The 21,320-nt window shown below is 35.6% G+C and overlaps 1 protein-coding gene across 2 annotated transcripts in view; it reads right to left on the reverse strand.

The window, feature by feature from the left end:
* The window catches only part of COG5 (component of oligomeric golgi complex 5), a 175,745-nt gene that overhangs the window by 93,389 nt on the left and 61,036 nt on the right, over positions 1–21,320 (reverse strand). For both annotated transcript variants that reach the window (XM_033057501.2, XM_033057502.2), the window contains exon 7: positions 9,091–9,221. In XM_033057501.2, the coding sequence (XP_032913392.1) occupies positions 9,091–9,221 (131 nt within the window). The remainder of the gene's footprint in view (positions 1–9,090; positions 9,222–21,320) is intronic.

Here is a 21,320-nt window from a genome sequence, read left to right on the forward strand (position 1 = left end):
CACAGCCATGGGACAGCCCAGAGCTGGGGAGGCAGACACCCAGCAAGAGCTGCTAACTGGGAAAGACGGTGGACGGAAGGCAAGAGGCCCTTTCATGACCAATTAGTGAGTCCCTTGTGCTCACCCCCACACCTGAAAACGTTCTGCTGAAGAACTAAAAATTACATTGATTTTACAATGTTTTTTCTACTTGACCTGAAAATATTTCAACAAATGAATAATTACAATTGAATACATTACTGGGTGAGAAAATAGATGCTTCCAGGATTTAAGAAAAAATGTTAATTTCATACAGGTGAAAAAAGCATTTTCATGAAACAAGGTCAGTGTTGGTTAAGAAGGGCCAGTGTTGTCTAATCATTAAAGCACAGAAACTTGTGAACTCAAATACTTGTTTAGAACCTACCTGCTTACTTCTTGTCTTTCAGAACTTCTTTGTATTTGCCAACTTGTGGAATGAGCTTTGCTAATACTTGCCTAAAACACTTACTACACACTTCATGAGTAATTTTCCAAAGGATGTTGCAGAATTGGAATTTAAACAGTTAATGAAAAAGAATCAATATTCAGAAAGTAACATGTGACAGAGGATCTTCCACACATTTACAAGAGCAAACAATATTCTAATACTGAGCAGGAAAGCCTTAGATATTACTTTTATTTAAAAATCCTTCTATTTTCAAAATGTTGCTATTGAACTTGCCCATATGTTCCAATAACTACAGCTCTCACAAGTCTTCTATATTAATGGCAGTTAAAATAGTCTTGGAATACTGATACTTGAAAAAAGTTACTATTTGAACTACATTAGCACAATGCAGCTCAATTCTCTCAAAAACCCATTTCACTGAAAAGAAAAACTATCACAACATGTTATCTCTGCCATTTTGCTTCCTTCTTTTTTTAATTTTACTTTCAGCACCATCCTGATTTCCTCATACAAAATGTTTAAGCATCATATATCTTAAATGGAGAACATGCTGTACCTTAAATTACTTACAAAAAATGAAAAGAGCAAGATTGTTCAGTACTGGTGCTGAACAATCAGTTACACCCTATCACTTCTACCTGCATGCACAACACTTCAGGTTATGGGCACTCAGATTCCTAATGGTTTGTTAACAAGATCTCCATATTTCCCCTCTACATCAATACTGGAGTTACATATCCATTTATCACAAAGAGATAAATAAATAATGCTAATGTTTTTACACTCAAAACGTATCTCCTCTGATGCAGCAACATGACCTGTTAAAGCTGTGTCAAACATCTAATAAAACAGGTAGTCCAGCTGGCATGTTTCCTTGCCTGTTCTTCAAAAATCATTTTTTGCTATAGTCACCTAAATAAAACACTACATATTCCATTTAAACTTTGCTGATCTTTTCTTTCTGGCAACATGAAGTTTTCTTGTGTTCTACAAATGATTTCAATCAGAAAATACAACTAAGACAATGTAATACAGTGAGATTAAACAATGACAGGACATGAAATTTAGAGATGACCAACAGGACAGATTTTTTTGTTGCTGTTGTAAAACATTTAATAAATGAGCCATTAACCCAAAGGAATAATTAATGGTTCTCTTTCCCTATGAAAGGGAAATTGAAAACACCTTTTGCACTTGTATAATAAAATACCCTTAAGCTAACACTTAAAGAATTATGCATAGAAATACCTTATTTTTACTTGCAATACTATTTTTTGTTATTATTGTTGCTACTGCTCCTAAAAGCACTTTAATATATGTTATATCAATACTCTACCATCCTTTTTTAATGCACTTTTTTAGCCCTTACATGCAGAGGTCGCAAGCTGCAAAGTAAAAGTGAACTATATTGAAGTCAGACATTCATTTTAGCTATTCCAAGATCCAAAACATTCTATCATCTGTTCCTATGGAAACTGAAAGGATATTCTAGGTTATATCAGTATCAGCCGATTATGTTGCCGAGAAATCTGTGGTTTATTTTAATCCATAGTTCAGAGGTATAAAATCATGCTTAGTGTTTAGCTTGGTGATTTTGAATTACTGAGGCATGGCTAACACTTCAGTTCCATTAGATCATACTTTAAGATAAAACAAACTCCTTTTAGACCAGAATAGTAAAGGGAAAATATTATAAGGTTTGGTTAATCCCCATGAAGTTTACCGTTCAGATGTAGGATATAACTAACACATACTTGGAAGGTATTTTTTGGTTGTTAGATGAGCCATACATTGCTGTATCACATCTTAACAGAATAGTTCAAGGAAAAAAACAATTTAGATTTGTAGAAAACTCCTTCAGTAGTGCCATACACCAGATGGCCAGATGAAGGAATCTGATTTAGCACGTTAACAAGATCATGAAAACCTTAACCCTAAGACCGAAGATGAAAAATAAAATTGAATAATGCAACATGAATATATTTCTAAGAAAAAGAAACTTAAAGGTTAGGATAGAGCAAAACTTGTAAAGACATTTAAACGCATTAAGTGAAAACTTTCCATATGTATACAGAGCTACTCTAAAAGAAAGGATAGAAACAGTATAAGTTAGCAAGATTTTAATTAAACAGACTCAAATGCCATTGTGATCTTTCACAGCAAAAGCCAATGTGACAGCTATAACATGTTGGAATAAGTCTTCTCTGTCTACATTAGAATTAGAAGAAGAAGTAAAATGAGTGGTTAACATGAATTTAATTAAAAAGCTTTGGATTCCATACTCCATTTTCACTAAACAAAAATAGATGATTTAAAGTCAACTATAGCTACCACCCTCATCTTATGCCAAAAGTAGCAAGCAAGTTCAAATTTTCCTCTTCACAGATAGTACTTTAGTATTCTTATTCTAGATTCAAATAATTGACTTCAAACTGAATAATCAGAAATGCCTTCTATTTCTATATCATACTGCAGTCAACCATTTCATTACAAAATAACTGTCTCAGTCTCGTTTCCATCAGGATCTCCTGCAGGGAATCAAGATAGTGGTATAAGAAGGAAATATAATAACTACTGCCCAAAGTGTTCTATATTGGTTAAATTTTTGAAGGTAATGAGGTTAGATTCCTAGCTTCCAAGATAGAAATAAACAATGAAATAAAAAGGAAAGGAAATGAAAAAAGAAAGAAGCAATGATTTCTTTTTTTACTTAAAAAAGCATACTCAAGGAGCATTTTAACTACAGTCATTCCAGGCTTTTCATGAGGGTAACCAACAGGATATGGATAAAATGATGAATGGCTATAAGCCAGATTGGAGGGGTTCTTTTCTCTTTTTTTTTCCACTTTATTTGCTATTCTAATGATAATTTTGTAATTATGCACACCTATGCAGTGACAACAGCAATCAATCCCACTGACATGCTGAAGTGCATAAGGCTTGTGTTATTTAAAAGGTATGACAAAATATGATAGCTAATATGAAAAAGCAGCAAAGGGTGGGCAAAAACATCTGGAAACTAAAATTGTGCTTTTGACTAGCACAGTACATCAACGTGGTTAATCTAACAGATTCTAAGCTAAATGATCTAAAACTGAACCTTACAGAGGCCCCTACACAACCCCAGGGCACAGTGCTACAACATTAGACTTTGTTCTACAGTCAAGCACATCTCCACAGAGCTGACAACTTTAGAAAAGCATATTCATGCACTTGCCAGTCCATTTCACAATGAAGCATTCATTTGATGATGACACTAAACCAGCAAAAAACAGCAGGCATACTTTGATTTAAATCAAAGTGTTTAAATAACATGAACTAATCTAGAAAAAAGGATGTTTCAGTGCAAGACATACTCTTGCTAAAGTAGGCAAGATTGAAAGAAACTGAGAAACTCAAGGTCACAGGACCCTGTCCAGACAGTCATACCCCAAGAGCCACCCACACTTTTGGCAGTAATAATTAGAAGCAATTAGAAAATGCAACATTATCATATTTTTCTATGATTCATCAAAAAAGTGATAAATGGAGCCCAGTGCCCATCATTCTTAATATCTGAACATATCAAACACCTTGACATGCATTTGCATGACTGCAAAATGCTGTCACAGGATAGTAACTGCAGGTATTGCTTAAGATCCTTGACCTTAGAATGAACACTGACCTATGATTGATTTAAGAATAATTTCACCAATCTTGCCATAACCCTGTGGTAAATAAGCACTCAGCTCAGAAGGCCCTGAAATGAAATAAATTATGCAACTTCTTGATGATTGTGTCTGGAAAACTGGTCAATTATGCACATACTTTCCCCTGCAATCCCTTGGGGGATAAGAAACAAGACCTAACAGAGATCCTTAACAGGAGATTAAATGCTGGTCTGTGAGAGATCTCAGATTAATTTCACTAATTTTGCCACAACACTGCAAGATGTACTACACAAGCACCTAGCTTAGGGAACCCCGAACCGAGATAAATTGAGGGACTCCTAGATAATCACCTCCAGACAACTGGTTAATTATGCAGACATTTCATCCTCCCATCACTCTTCTCAGGCACTAAACAGCATTAGTCAAGAACACTTATGCATATACATCTAGTAAGTATTTTTTAATGTTAAAAAACCCCTGTACTTGTTCCAGAAACAACAACTGAGAGGAAAGGTTCAGGACGAAAAAGAATGTGAAACAGAATAATTCAAAAAACAAATTCTTGATGAATTACTATATGAAAAACTCAAAATGCCTCCAAATATACCCAATATAACAACAAAGATGTTACATGTGAATAACTAAGGATTTTTTGTTCAGATCCTACTGTTTAGCTATTTATCCTGTGTATAAAAATTCAGCATTTGTGTAAGTGTCAGAAGTAGAGTTTAGGATTTATTTCTCTATGTTATTTCCCCCTCATCTTTATTCTGCAAGGTTATAATTAGCAAAGTTCTTCACTTTGGAAAAATATAAATAATGTATTTTTAAAAAACCAACACACCCAATTTAACAAAGGATACTTACTAGGCTTACACCTATGTTTTTCTTTCTCTAACATGATTAAGACATTTCATTACATGATCACCAGAAAAATTTCAATGACTTATCAGTGAATTTTACTCTCTCCAGATCCATGCTAGGCATGGATCTGTCCACTGGACAATAAAACTGGACAATAAAACACCACAGAATTTCTCCAAAACTTAAAAAATCCCAAAAAAACCAGCAACAACAAAAACCTCACAAAAAACCAAACCAACCAACCAATGAAAACAAAACAAAATGAATTTTAAAAACACCCCACAACTAGTCAGACATCTACAGGTTCCTCCAGGAGACAAGGAAGGAAAATTTTTATGCTGTGGTCACAGATACAGAATGTTTCTGTAACACACAGAAGGATAAACTGTTTAAAGTGCAAACTCAGGGGAATTTGAATTCTGGTCTCATTTCTATACCACATCCTGCTAGACCTAAGTAGACATTTATATTTTAATCAATCTTTAATGATACCGTTGATACCTCACAACCTATATCCTAATTAATACAATTTGTATCAGTAAAGTCACAAGCAAGAACACAGGTTCCTAAAATATTTCACACATACAAAAATCCATCCTTCTTACACAGAGAACCATAGCTGCTGTTTAAAGCACCGAACCTAGCTCAGAACTAAGGTTACCTTTTAAAGGGATGGAGAGATGGAAATGCAGCTCTTCTCTGCACACACACAGCCTGGCTCCTAAAGCTACCAATGTTGCCATTACCAGGTGGAGCTAAGTTTGGTTATTCCTGGTTGTAAGTCCCACACCAAGCATGGTGATATACAGCAGGAAGGGTTTGAAGCATGAGCTAAGTTGCAGAGGAAGTTTTCTCATTTTTAAGTATAGCAGACACAAAACTGTGTCTGGAAAAACTGTTCCACCTGGAGCTGAGCTATGATAATCTCAACAAATTTCTCTTTTTCTTAGTAATTTCTTATTATTCAGATCTGATTTGCATAATATTGCTGTCGAAAACATGGATGAAGTAGTACCAAGAGCTAATCTAGATTCTTCAGCCTAGGGTTCATCACGGGAGCAAAAGAAATTATGGGAATGTTTCAGGTGGTTGTAAGATGCCGAAATATCTCTTTTTAAAATTTTTAAAGCAGAAAACATTGCTGGTCCTTCTGTTAGAACGGTGGCTTCTAATCAAGTTCTTGATGCATTTCTGCTAAAGCAATCTTTCCTGCTTCCTATGCTATCTGCCATTAGCTTGCTTACAGTATGAAGGAAAGCTAACAAGGCATTTAGAAATAAAGATGGGATTAGAATACATTTTCTTTAAATTGTTCTGTGGGTCATGAAAAGCTATCTATCTGTGCTATCTACACTAGAAGTGCCTAACAAAGCATACAGAACAATAAGAAACCTGCCTGCTGCCACTGGTACCTGTGTGGTCAGGTTTACTATTATTTGCATTACTTTTGTCAACAATAGCAAAGAGAACTTACTCTTTCTAAAAGGATTAGGAAGGTAAGTGTGGTTTGCAGCTCTATGAGAGCCTGTTAAGTCTGGACATGCTGACAGACACTTCTAGTTTATACCCAGATGGCAGCTTTAAGATTCCACCAGGAACAGGAGTGGAAGGTTTCACTTCTAAAGCAGTCAATGGCTAATGCCACATTTCCAGAGGGGGAAGAGATTTCATTTTTTCTGAGAAATACACAAACACCACAGTGGTGGTGCCATAAAAACACGAATTACCCTGAACAGAAAAAGACAATGCATTACTTAGGTATAAGCATCGACTTTCATGTGCTACTGCTCAACATTACTTGGGGAATCTGTGCACAGTTCATTAGCATGTGACATACATCATTAAATAAACAAAAAAAAATAACAAAAATAGTCTCTATCCAAAACTAACAGGATGTATAAAAATGATAAAAGGAGCAGTTTCGACTTTTTAGCTCTGTTCCTTTTTGTCAGAGTAACTTCTAGTAGCATCTCTGAAAAAAACGTGAATTCTAGAGAGGACAGTGAACAAATTTTAATGACTTTTGTTTAAAAATAAATACTTCCACTCTTAATTTTAAAAATGCATTTCCACTTTCTGCTTCTCTTCAGGTGGACACTGAAATATTCTAAAACGAAGACCTAAGGGTAGTTTTTCTCTTAAGGCGTTGCTGGAAAGTGCTACATGAAATATAGAAATACAGCTCACTCTTACACAGGCAATTGATCTCATGTATTATTTACACAGCAGATGAAAACACGGGAACTAAAACGGCATTTGCAAATATGAATATCAAATAACTGAAGAACCACCTGGATAAATACAGATGCACTGTTCACAAAGGTACAGACAGCTACCAGAATACATACTGACAGGAGGATAGCTCATCTGAGGAATTCTATAGTACCTAATGCAGGAGATGGGATGAAGGTCCCAGGTCCTCTAAGGAAATCTCAGGGGTTGGAAGGCAAAGATGTAAATCAGCTTGTCAATAAAACACAATAACAGGAATCAAAGACATGCTATTCACTAGTCACACTTCAAATTCTAGATTTCTTGGGCAATGCTTGCTTGCATGTTTTCCAAAGCAAACTACTGTTCTCAACATTAAATTCACAAATCATATCCAACAACAAACCTGTGATGCATAACCCAACACCTCCTCATGAAAACATCCCCATTTCTGGTATGACTAAGCACTAATACTTTTCTTCCAAACACTCTTCCATTGGCTGGAAACAGGCTCCTGGCTAAAGCCCAACAGGTATATACTTTAATAATCTCTTGATTACCTGGAGACAGCCTGGAACACCTAATAAATCTGTCTATTTTTCAGGTGGAGTGGGATTGATTTCCCCAGGGTTTCTTTGTCAGTTCCATTTTAGCACTTAATATGAAGAGAAAATTATCAGAGAAGGTCAAATCTGACATGAAAAACTAGAAGGAGTTCACACTGATGAAGACTTTTGCTACATTTAAAATAAATGCCCACTTGCTTTTTCTTAGGCCCTATCTTCAGTCAATCTTTATTTAATAACGTATATGCTTCATAGCTTGCAAAAAGTGCAATCACAGCTTGGCAACATGCTCAAATAGCCAGAAGATTCAACACTGGAATAGTAATCAAGTGAAAAATGGGGTGGTTTTTTCCTACCACTTTGTTATCAGCAATAGTCAAAGGTATTTACCACAACCACGACATCTTACTGCAGAAAATCAGTTGAAATGACAGATCTAAGTAAAAGTTTGAGACATACCAATAATTTTAATCCTCAACTGTTTAATCAAACCAATTTATTCAATAGGCTTTATATTCTGTATATGTTCTATTTTCATGTCAATCTTCAACAGTACCAACAAATGCTATATTGACTTACAGAGAAGTTTAACACTTGGTAAGAAACAACATAAAAATATCTTGTTCTAAGCCTCTTTGTTCTCTAATTTAAGATCCAAAATTGATAGAAACTTGTACCAGGTTTCTCCTCTTACTCTGGCAATGAGCATTTAAAATACTTTGGGTTTTGAAGAATATTAAAAAGTATAGACAAAAGAACATTGAATATTACAAAGGCAAGAAAATAGCACTAAATATACAGAAAACAGTTAATAGATGTCGTCAGATTATTAAGATGTCCATGATTACATTTAATATGAATTAATGTAATTATACATTATATACATATTTTATACCTATATTAAGTTATTGATTTCCTTGCAGCGAATAGTTGTCTCAAAGTTTAAGTTGTTCTTTAAAGTTCTAATGCAAATCTTTCAAATCTTTTCAATATATTTCTGCACAGCTAAAATGCAGAAATCTTGTTAGAGTTTTAAGAAACTGCATTTTTCATATTTCTCTATAAAACTTGGCAACATTGGCACTGCTGTATATGGTGTTGAATGCACCAAGCTTTTATGACAGTGTTTACCATTCACCTACTTTCTTCCAAATTACAGTCACATCCTGCAAAATTTTATTCTTGCAAATACTGTGCAAGACCAGTTTTGTTAATTTATTTGAATACTGTCATATGTGAGAATTTCTCACATAAGACTTCTTTCTTGTTTAATTTACACTGGAGAGTGCTACACAAAGCAAAAGAAATCAAGCTCAAGATCTTTTACACTTTACTTTTGAAAGGAAGTAAAGAACAAAGTGTATTTTACCTGAGTCTCCACACCTTGCTCAAGCAACCTTTTAGCCTGGCTCTCCACCTCAAGACGAGCTCTTGCAATAAAAAGCAGGTCATTTTCAATTACTTCTATTCCAGACAGATCTATCCCTTGAGAAAGATAATCTATAAAAGCAACAAAACATGGATAAGCATGACACAGGATAATGGAATATTTTAAGCATGTTAAAACATTTAAAAGTTACAGTCAGTTCCAAGGGATGCTTTTGCATAAACACTTGACAATACAGTACATCAAAGTATTGTCTTATACCAGAAAAATTGAAAATCAGAGGATTATTACTTAAGAAAATCTGGCTATTGAATACATTGAATTTACTTCAACACACTTCTCTAGACCCAGAGACAGCTGAAGAGGTGCAAAACATGAGTTGTAAGAACTGCAGAACCAAAAATTACAGGTCAAAAAGCAGCAAGACGTCATATCCTTGTCCCAAATAATTAATTAGATCATTAAACTTGTCTAACCAGATGTTCAAATAAGCGTAATTTTTTCAGATCTGATGCATTAAAAGGCTCGAATTATACCTCATCTATTTAAATTGCACTACTAAACATTTGGGATCAAACACAAAAGAAAGGTATGAAGAGAAAGGAAAAGGATATTTATTTTTTTTCTTTTTTAATCACAGAATTATCATAAAAAATATTGTCATTGTGGAAATCACCATCAGCTGGGTAGCTAGAGATTACTGGGCTGGACTGGCAACTGCAACAATAAAATCTACTCAAATTAAACTTTTCTTAATTTTTTTTTCTCCTTTTTTTCTTTCTGGATTTATATTAATCCAATTCTCCACAACCAGGTAGCCTAGACATTTATACTACTGCTTATCACCAAGATAATGCAGGACTACTCTCATTTACAGAGCTTTCAACATTTTGCTTAATGAAACAGGCATTCCACTGCTTTTTTTGAAAGATCAAATAAAACTAACAAAATAATGGTCAAGGCATTCACACAGTATCAGATTCTTGTTTCAGAAGATGATGTTCCACTATTTCAATTTATAACCAATCCTCTATGACTTCCTAATAAAGTTATCTTCCTTTCAGTCCTCACAGTAAGTTTATTAAGGCACAGACTTAAACATTTTAACTAAGCTAACTGAACTTTTAAATCTTTGCCAAATAACCTTTCACTACATAGTCATTTATTTTTGTTTATTCACAATAAACTAATCTAATTCTCAGATCAATTTTAGCAATCACATGTTCACAACTGAAGACAAAATTCCAAGCGAATCATTTCACAGCTACGTAGACAACTTCCCTGTATCTGCACATAAAAAATACCATATAAGAAATCGAAACAAAAAGCTTACTGAAATACTGCATAAAGCTTAGTAAAGGCATAAAGAACTCATCTCCCTTAACAGTACAGTATGTCAAATAGATTTTAGTCTACTAAGAATAGACCTGCAAATGCTTTTCCCTGCATGCATTTGTTTAGAAATGGATCAGAAGGATCAAAGGTTAGCTGAGCAGCAGGACAGCACAGGCAGTTCATGAAGCCCTGTGTGCTGGTGTGTTTACTGAGCTGCTTTTGCCACGTGCCACAGCAGCCACACTTACCCCCTATTTCCCTGCAACTTTTTGCTTCATCTCTACAGGTGGTGTGGCACACAAACCCATTAAAACTAATATTGAACTCCCTCAAGTTCCAATGAGCAAATGTCTTGAATGTAAGGACTAATTTTATGACCTCTTTCTTTTAGCTGCACACAAAACAAAATGAGGAAAGAACTATCACAGATTCACTCTACTGCCATAGTAAATTCTGAAGAAGTTTCTTGACAATATGAGATTAAAAAAGGTGCAAATATTACCAAATATTTACATATACCACAAATACAAGAACTGCTGTGTAGTTCACTTATGGTATAAAGTCATAATCTGGAAGCCCAGGCTGCCTAAACAAAACAAAATTGAAATATGGTTATGATCTTCTAAATCCACAGAAAATCTGAGGAAGATGACTAAAAAAGATACTGTTTCTTCCTGCTGTGTTTTATCTCAAAATCTAAATTAAGTCACTTCAAGTGCTAAAAATCTAATCCTTCTAATGGTTTAAGAAAAGAACAGAAAGACCATGCTGCTTTGGCTTCTCCAAATACCTCCATCTGTGTCTCCGACTGGCAGCCACCTCCTGCCAATCTGTTAAAATCTGCAGCTTTGCTCCAAATTTTCTGCAATGCTAATAAAATGTCTTGGGACAATGCATTTCAGCAGGACTTCAGAACAGTGGGCCCTTCTGTAGGCTCAGTGGCTAGCTATACTACTATAGATGCTCCTAGTTGCTATTCTAACAGTAAGGAAGCTCTAGCAATTACACAGTTTTCAAAAGAAAAGCAGTTTTCATAAGGACAGCAGGTCTATGTCAGAAACACCTGCAAGTGCTTTCCTGCCATTCTTATGAGAAAGCAGAAGCTGTAACACAGGCAGGGTATGTGCCTTTTGATAGTTTTTGTCACCTACACAGAAAACATAATATTAGAAATCTCTACATTGTGTACTCTCAAGAGTGATGTTGCTGCCCTGGACATCACAATGAAACCAAGCAAAAGGACAGCTGACATAAAAGCAGCCAGATCATACACTCAAAATACCTGTGCATTTAAGATCTGATTTAAAATATCGCAGAGGAAGTCACACATTCCAGGCAGTCAATTTTAGTTAGTAAAGAAACCCTAGTTAGTAAAGAACCCAAGTGAAACACAACAAAAATGCTATCAGTTATTAACTCAGGGAGTAGCAAATGTAGGATTTTGCTTCAGGCACTCATGTGATCATTTTTTCTATTTCTTGCCATGCACAGTCAGTCAATAACAGTGGTCATGATCAGAGGTGAGTGGGATATGGGCTGTAAGATACTTGTGTTTTCTTGGCAGGAATTAACCAAAAACAATGGCTCCATCCTCAGCCAGCACAGACTCTGGGGACTGGTGTCCAGTTTAAAGCATGTCAGCTTTCCATCTGCTTTAACCTTAAAGCAAAACTATTACTGTACTAACTCTAAAAGATTCAGTAAGTAAATATTTATAACTGACATCTCTCCCTTACGAGATTTTAAAAGCACATATATTACATTTTGTTGTCTTTGGGAAGATTTGTGCTTTTAACAAATTAGAATCTAAGTATCTTGTACCACCACATGCCAGGGCTGGAGCAGCCACCAAGGCATCACCCTCTCAGCAGCTCCACAGGCTGCTCCAGCACAGCCAGGGAACAAATTAGAGGAGGAACTATAGTCCTATAACCATTCCTGTACCTCTCATGCCTCTGATAATTCTACCTCTTTATATAAGTTCGTGAACATAAAGGCAAATCCTTTACTCTCTCATAGGGCGTTGGTATTGCTTCCCTTCTATCACACCCTAATTAACCTTAGAAAGCACAGCTGGAAATCACTTTCTAAGAACTTTAAAAACAGACTGCCTGCTGAATCATCTTCTTGAACAAAAATATTGTATGTCAAGGTAGAATGCACTAAGACCTAGGAATAAGTGACATATATCATCTACTTCAGCCTACCAAAGTGTTGGAACTTTGTATTTTTTAATAAAATAAATATTTTTCTCACTACAATTCTAAATTTTCTTTATTTACTAAACCTGAACAACTTTTCTAATCTACTGTTTGAGGTGCTGCTTCAAAACGCATTTTTTAAAAGCAGTATTTCCTAAATAGTTATGTAAGAGGAGTTTCATAGACAGAAGAACCCAATATGCAGATAGTACATTAGGCAGAAAAACAGTACTTTGAGCAACACTGTTAGCTTTCCTTAATCTAAGTGACTCACCAACACAGATACTTTCTATTATGAGATCTCATTTTTTAACCTGAAATATTCTTTGTGATAATACAGAATCAAGATTAGAAATTGAAACTTTCTGTAAGCATTAAAATGTATTTTGGAACAGAGAGAACTATTAAGCTAGCACCCTTATGAGCACCACAAAAACTGTATTACATTCTTTATATAGACTGAATTGATTCTGAGCTTTTGCTAGAAATTAGAGAATCAACAGGAGACTACTGAGAACAATCAGGTGCACTAACAAAGAGGAAAACAGAAGACAGTAATAAAGCAATGTGATTAAGCTGCATGACTCAAGAGGGTACTTGAATCAAAAGAGAAACCCTTCTGTGCTGTGAGAACCAACCTCAGTGACACTAATAAAAAGGGGGAAAAAGGAAATTAGAACATCTGAAGTGGATTCCCCAAGAGCAAACACACAAGATCTGCAGACATGCAACTCCCCTCAAATGCAAGAATCCAGTCACAAATTAAGAGGTGTTCCTTGGGAGATTGGGAAGGGGGGTGGGGAAGAGGGTATTAATGGAAAATAACCTGTTCCTGAAATTTTAAATAAAATCCTAGAATGACAAAATCATAGATCTTTGTTTGAGGAAGGTTTGAGGTTTATTTCTCCTACATTGGTCATTTGTTTTACTTGATTCTGCGGTCTTAGTTGCAGAAAATGTTAGTTATATTTGTACTCTAAGAAGATACTGCCATTTTTCCACAGTGAAAACAAATTACATTTTTTGAAGAAACCACTAATTTAAATTCCAAAAAGTCAACAGGTCTAAATGATACACAAGAGTTCTGCTGGGATTTAAGTACGCAGAATATGAGAGGTACTATCAAGAATATGAGAGGTTCATCAAGAACTATCATAGAAGACTCATCTGTACATTGCTAAACTGGTATTGGCAATATTTGTTTCTGTTATCTTCCATGGTCTTAATGGAAATGTTAGTTACAGCAGTAGCTACTGAACACGAAGGACATCCTATTTGCCTCACCTGTATCTGAACCAACAATCCAGGATGCTGCTGGGCCTGAATACGTCGACTGGTTTGTTTCTGTCAATGCAGCTAATTTAAAACCAAAGCCCCAAGAAGAGAGTCTGAGATCCCAATACCTCAGCAGAAGACCAATGCTCACCCTCTGGTGAAAGCAACATAGGGTTTTACATTATATCTCTAGTCTCTAGGTGGAATAAGCAAACACCCTACCTTAGAGAACAGTGGTCTGCTGTTTGGAGAGACTTATATTTGCTGTGCAAATGATGCATATAGAGCAAGTGGGGAATAGCAAGAGAGGCAAATTTCTAAGTGTTCCAACTGGAAGTTGATGCCTCCAAAAAAAACCTTTGCTTATGTTCTGTTTTAACCAGACTAATTCTCCACTCAAGCAGAAATAGCTGCCCCACACTCTGTACCAGGCACTAAAGTACTTACTGAAGCAAGCTTCATATTAAGCCTTTAAATCAAGTGAAAGGGATTCCACTACTGGTACTATTAAACAATATCTTACAGCTATCATCTTATGTAACTGGAGCTCTTCAGAAAATTATGTTCATTTCTATCAAAACTGCATAGATTACAATGCCTTGTAAAGTGTTCAAAATAAGAATTTAATTGCTCTATACTAAGTGCCATCCGCAATATCATATAATTTTTAAAAATTACTGACTTTGAATATTGAATTACTAATTTTGAATTTTTTCTGCAGGTATTAGTAATTCCTTATTAAAGAGGAAGAAAAAAACTATTTCATTAAAATGCCAGTTAGTTACATAACTCTTGGTATCTTTCTTTCCTTTTCTTATACAGCAAAATTCCTGCAAAAGTTTATTCAGCGAAACAATAGAGAATAAAATCTGTGTCACTAGTGTGCCATTAAGTTCCTATAAAATCTGGTCCTCATTTAAGCAATTTCTACCGTCTTAAAAATTAACTACATGTATGCATAATGCATAAGATTTCAGTTTTTAGATGTTTGAGCAACATTGAGTGAAAACTGTCCTGCTGGAGACAGAAACTGAGTGGGGCCCCTTGGCTCTGTATCTGTTTGTTTTCTCAGACAGCACATTAACTCACTCCTCCTGTCGAAGTCCAGAAAAAGAAATAGTAGACAATCAGGTATAGTTTCTGATAGATGTTCCTAGTGATGGGGCACATGAAAAATAAAAACAGAGCAAAGCACTTATCGGCTCTTCATTTCAATCTAGGACTGGTTTCATTTTAAAGAAATCAGGTCAACAGCACCAAAACCTAACTGGTGGAAAGCATACAAGAAAAAGAAAGCAAAATCTGAACTGCTCATTTAAACACAGACAATTACCTTGTACTGTAAAACAGACCTGCCATGTCTATTATTATAGAATGGTTTGGTCAGAAGTGGTCTTTAAAGAAAATGTAGTCCAACCCCTCTGGGTTGGACAGGGGTACCTTCCACGATATCATGTGCTCAAAGCCCTGACCTTAAACAGTTCCAATGATGGAGCATCATCTTACGTGATCAAAGCTTTACTTCAGAAGAAAACTGAAAACTCAACACTCTAATTTAGAGACCATGTAGGTATGAAAAAAATTGAACATTTTCTAGCATGTTAAAACAAAGGGGAAAGTTTCAGGTGTAAAGGTAGGTTGGAATATGAAAGAATGGGTTGTCATCCTGCACTTGGGATCAGCTTTGTTTTTTCCAAAAGATTGTTCCTGGTTTTTTAATAGAATATGGTTTATGTTAAAATATTTATTAGTGCTTTAATAATCATCTATGTCCAATCTTATCTCCAGAGGAAGCCTGCTGCTTCTCTCCAGACTGCATGCAAAAATATAAAAATACACACCCTGAATTGAGAACAATTCTGGGGGAGCAGTGAGGAAGACTGACTAGCTATTTTTAAATTAAATTAATGCTGCATTTAAGTTGTCTAGATGGAAGAGTTAATACCTACTGCTCTCTGGGCTGGAAATCAGATGCCATGCAGGATCTGAAACTGATGGAAATGAGTTTGATATCTATTTTTATCATCATCACTGACTTAACAATGAGCACCAAATTTTGGAGACATTCCTGTGAAAATGCCATGATTCAGAAAATAGCTTAACACACAAGACAAACACTACTTAGGTCTAATCACAAGTTATACCACACGACTCCCACACTCACTTAGGCCTAAAGCAAGAGCTGCTGAACTCCTTTAAGGTTCCCCTTCCCACGCACCATTAGATCTCCCCCATCCCTCCCCCTCACCCTTGAGCACAGACTCACAACCTTACTTCACCACGACCTACTAAACGTGCTGCTTTTGCTGTGCCTGGACTGCCAGGCTCCAAGGGGAGCAGGCAGCAGCCCCACATCCAGATGGTGGCTGCTTAACGCCACTGTGAGTAACCTGTGACAGGACAGGACAGTGACAGGACAGAATTAACCCTCTGTAAGCTCACAGGTGACAGCAATTTGAGGAAGTGCTCAGCACCCTGGAGAGCAGGGCTGCCATTCTGAAGAACCTTAGCAATCTGGAGTATGAAGTACAACAAAAGTGAGTTAAGCCCTGTTCACCTGGGATGGCACAGCCCTCTCCACACAAGCAGGTTGGGTGCTCGCTGGCTGGAAAGAAGTTTTCAGAAACAGACCCAGGGGACAGAAAATTTAACTTAAACCAGCAGTACATCCTTGTGGCAAAGGCAGCCAGCTGTGTACCAGACTGGGTGTACCCAGCGGGTTGAGGGAAGTCATTATTCTTATTATTTGGCACTTGTAAGGCCACTGTACTCCATGCCTCCAGTAAAACAGAGACAATGACAAATAAGTCCAATAGGGAACCACCTCGACACGGGACTGAAACATGTGAGTGTGAGGAGAGGCTGAAAGAACTGAGTCTGTTAACCTTGAAAAGAAATGGTTAAGAACAGATCTAACTGCATCTTCTGCTACCTGACAGACAGACCTTTCTCAGAGGTGCACAAGAGGCAAGAGATACAGTCTACAGCATGAGACATTCTAGTTAGACATGGGGGCAGAACAGTGTACTTATTATTCTCTACACCGTACCCATAGAGGATATCAACCTGCAGGAATGCACACATTATTATTTTAATATAATTAAAATTAATAAACTGTAAAACATTAGGATCTAGAACTCTAAAAATCACTGTAAGCTTCTTCAGATTTCCCTCAAAACAGGCTAATTTGAGAAAACTCCCTCAAGAGCTCCTAAAACATTTTTAGTAACTAAAATTGCATTTTTTTCTAAATTCTCTGTGACAAAATACTCACAAAGAACTGTAACATTCATGCCATTCATCAACAGTACTTGGGTGGAGCTGAAATCAACTTTACCTCAAGTATTCTATCTGATCTACGGCCTAGAAATCATAAAATATTAGAAAGAAAATTTCTTGCACCAATGGCCACAAATAACAAGCATAATCTAGGTCTGTACCACCTATATAACTTACAGAGTCCATGTTTTATTCTGACAATTAATACTGTTCATTAAAAATCAACAGAAAAAAACCCAGTTCACCACAACAAAATCACTGAAGTTTAATTTATACACTGCACAGATAAGGAACTGCTCTTCAGTCTCCAGTATGTGGACTTTCAAAATTAAATTTATTCTGGCAACAATGCAAAAATACCTCTATAAGTCAATACTCCTCTTGGGCTTTTTTTGGAGCAAAGTAAAAATAAAACATGTTGCCAGTAAAAATCTAGTTGTCCTATTTTGGTTTTGAACAGACTTCATAGCATCACAGATGCAAAGCAAATGTACAGCATGTGTGAAAAAGATGAAAATAGAAAGGGGGACAGAAAGGTATAATATGGAACAGGGGAGAGATGTAGCCCAAGTGGGGCATTACAGAAGAAATGAACTTCAGTTTTGAAAGAGCTGAGAATAACAGAATGATAAAAAATAACAGACAGAAAATTATGAAGGAATGTAGTAAAAGGATACAAACACAGATCAGTTCATACAGTTTGGTTTTATTAATCTGTAAGAATAATTTAGTGCCAGCATATGCTTTCCACCTTTATAAGTTACTCCCCACCCCCACCTAAGCCCACAGCTTGGTACTGCTTGTTCATTGCTAAGGTCAATGGTAATGCTCATTTCTGCTCATATTTCAGGAGAGCATCCAAAAGTGGAAAACAAAGAGGTGAATAAACCTTGTTTTTAATAAATTTTATGCAGAGAGTAATCAGGATTTTTACTGTCTTGAAAATATTTCCTTCCTTAAGTCTCAACAGATGAACAATAAACAGTTATTGAAATGGAGCATCATATTAGTATATGAAATGAAGTGCGATGAAAAGAATGTGCTCTCATATTTATCAGAGATAATTGCATTGAAAATATATTGCAACTGCACCATAAACCCATGTACAAGAATTATGCCCTTCCAAATGGAGAGGATGAAGTAAACCATCTCTTTCCTGAACTAGGAAACTGAGATAAGGACTCACCTAAATGAAGGTATGTGACTTTGGTTGTCTTTTGTTAGCCTAAGTCATGACAGCCAGCAAAATAAGCTACAAGCAGAGATGAAAAATATAACCTAAATTTACATGCTGGCCTGAACATACCATTCTTTTTGGCAGCTTTATCATTAATATGTTATCATTCAATAGCTAAGTAGAATCCCTCAATATAGAGCATTATGTAAACGTGAGATGATTCAGTTTCCATCAGTACCATCCCATGCTGCAAGAGACCATGCAATGATAAAAGAAAATGAAGGAAAATGATGATGTGTCTCAAGAATCATAGTCAAAAATAACTTCTTTCAAACATCCCACCAGTTGCAGAGAAGGCAAAGATGGCTGACTCTTCACTGAATCACTGCCTTCAAAGGAGGGCAGGGGAGATTTTGGCTCATGCATGAGTTTTAATTAATGTCAATGGTTATTGATCTAATTTTTGAATAATTTACACCTGGATAAAGGTAGACATGGACAACTATAAGGTCTACAAGTCTACAATTACCGTCCTGAGCTAGTCAGTTTGCATTTACTTTTTTTCTTTTCGGTGATACATATCCTACATTTTTGAGTTTACATCATTATTTTTGCACTAATAAGTGCATTCAAAAATGTAGATTACCCATGAGAAAACACAACTAGTTTCTAACATACTCTTGTAAACGGCAGGAGATACTTCAGAATCAGTAGTGATAGTGATATATAATCAAAGTAATAAAAAAATCATGCTATCTTAGCCCCTGCATAAGGGGGAATACTACTTTTTTTTTTTTTTACTACATATATATAAGCTGTAAATATTTCTTTCATATTCTTCTCTTCTTGTGCGTCTCTACTGCCTCTTTTCAACACCCACCATTCACCCTTTCATACTTACACCTTCAGGAAAACATTTCTGCAAAAGCAGAACTGCATTTTCTTCAGTAACAGCTACGTTAACTCCCTCAGTACTCTAAAATATATATAATTTTTGACTTCAATAAATGCATATTTAATTCCTCCCACCCCTCACTCGTCATAGCATCAATAACTTCCTGCAACTGGCTGCAGATTTACCTGGTTTTATCATCTTTAGAGTCAATGGATGTTGCACAGGTTATAAATCACACAGCTTTTATGTACCTCAGATACTTTGTAGGAGAACAAAGTGAACCTTGTGTTATATAGACTGTTTCTGTAGACAACAGTTACTTTCAAAGGAATGTAACTGCAATTTTTTAAAACCTTGAAATATATCTTATCTCCTACAGCATAGTCTTTTTGCAATTTAGAGACCAGCCTATGGCAGAAATCTGCCCAGTCTGCCAGAATTCTTGCCAACTCTTCTAGCAACAATAAAACTTAGCAACAGTACTAAAAAAAAATAGGCAGGAAAAGAATGTTGTTTGAAAGCCAAACTGAACCTGATAGTGTTCATATACCAAACACTGGAATTTGAAGTTAGCCTGCACAGATGCCTGTCTTTTGCCCTCTCAACTGGAATAGTTTAACCACAACACAGACTGACAGCCGGTGCCTCTGATGATTAAGATATTCTATTTTGTACAATTAGGATAGTGAAATTTTAAAAAAAAGTTTTAAAACCTTTCTTGTTCCATCTACAACATTCATTGCAATTTGACAAAAAAATTATCTAGATAGAAATTGATAAACTATTACTCTAACCCTTAGCATTTACTTAATGTTTTGCTGTACCTGCACTAACAAGAACACCAGGAAGCTGAAGGAAACATCACATCCCTCCCAACCTGCCCCACAGAAGCTGCTCACCATAGCCTCCAAGCCTGACACATCATGCACTCCAATCATCACCCAGCTGTGAACACACGGAAGGGAATTAGAGCAGCCTACCTGCACAGCTGCTCCTCAAACACCAAACAAAAGGGAACAATCACCTACAGCATGCTCCAGGACTGTCATTACACTTATATATACACGTATACATATTTATATTTATATATATACATATATCTAAACAACGGCACGAGACTGCTGGAGCAGCTGACTTGAATGAGATCTTTCATATACACTGACCATGATTTTCTACAAAAAACATAGTGTTAAAATTAGCATATGCATGTATGAAAGTTGACAATTACCATGGATTAAGATTTCACAAAAATGTACGTGTCTTCGCAAAATGACTAAATATCAGCATAAAGAGAAGTCATTGTTTTTATTCTATTATTTCAAAATGAATAAAAACGAAAAGCTAAGTCTTCTCTAATACAGTACCAATGACACATTTGAGTTCTACTATCATTAATGTCACAGAGACATAAAATTAAAAATCAGTATCTATTGTAGCCAAGTTCAAAGTAATGAGCTAAATGCTAAAAATATAAATCCCTTTTTTTAAAAGTTTGCATATCCAAGGAAGCAAACAATAAGTTCAGGCAAGTCTTTCAGTCATTAAAGGCACAAAATGTTAACAGATGGGTGAAAACATTTAATTTAACAAGTAACTGTTATTAAATAAATAATGCGGATATTTTCTTTGTAGAATTTCATAATTATCTATGAGCCAATTATTATTACCTACATCTGTCAGCCAATTGTATCTAATAATTAACACGAAAGACTTGAATGGACAAAAAATGTGCTGCTTGAAGAATAAAATATGTTTAGCAATTTAATACTTAAAAATAAAATAGAGAAAACATACAGATGCATTGTGTACTCATATGATTTTATCATAATTTTTATTACAGTTCTAATTCTAAATAATATTTAGTCTGATAACAGATTATTCTCAAGCCTTACAAAGCATAATTTGTGACATTTACTGCTATAGTTATGAATAATTTCAAGATCAGGAAAGAAACTATCTTCTCTAAAAAAACATTAAAACTGTTTAAATTAAGCACCTTTTCCTTCAGGAGAAAAGAAAACAACAGGGAAAAACCAATTTTTCAATAGCA

The sequence above is a fragment of the Catharus ustulatus genome, chromosome 4 (genome assembly GCF_009819885.2).
Source record: "Catharus ustulatus isolate bCatUst1 chromosome 4, bCatUst1.pri.v2, whole genome shotgun sequence".
NCBI classification, from domain to species: Eukaryota; Metazoa; Chordata; class Aves; order Passeriformes; family Turdidae; genus Catharus; species Catharus ustulatus.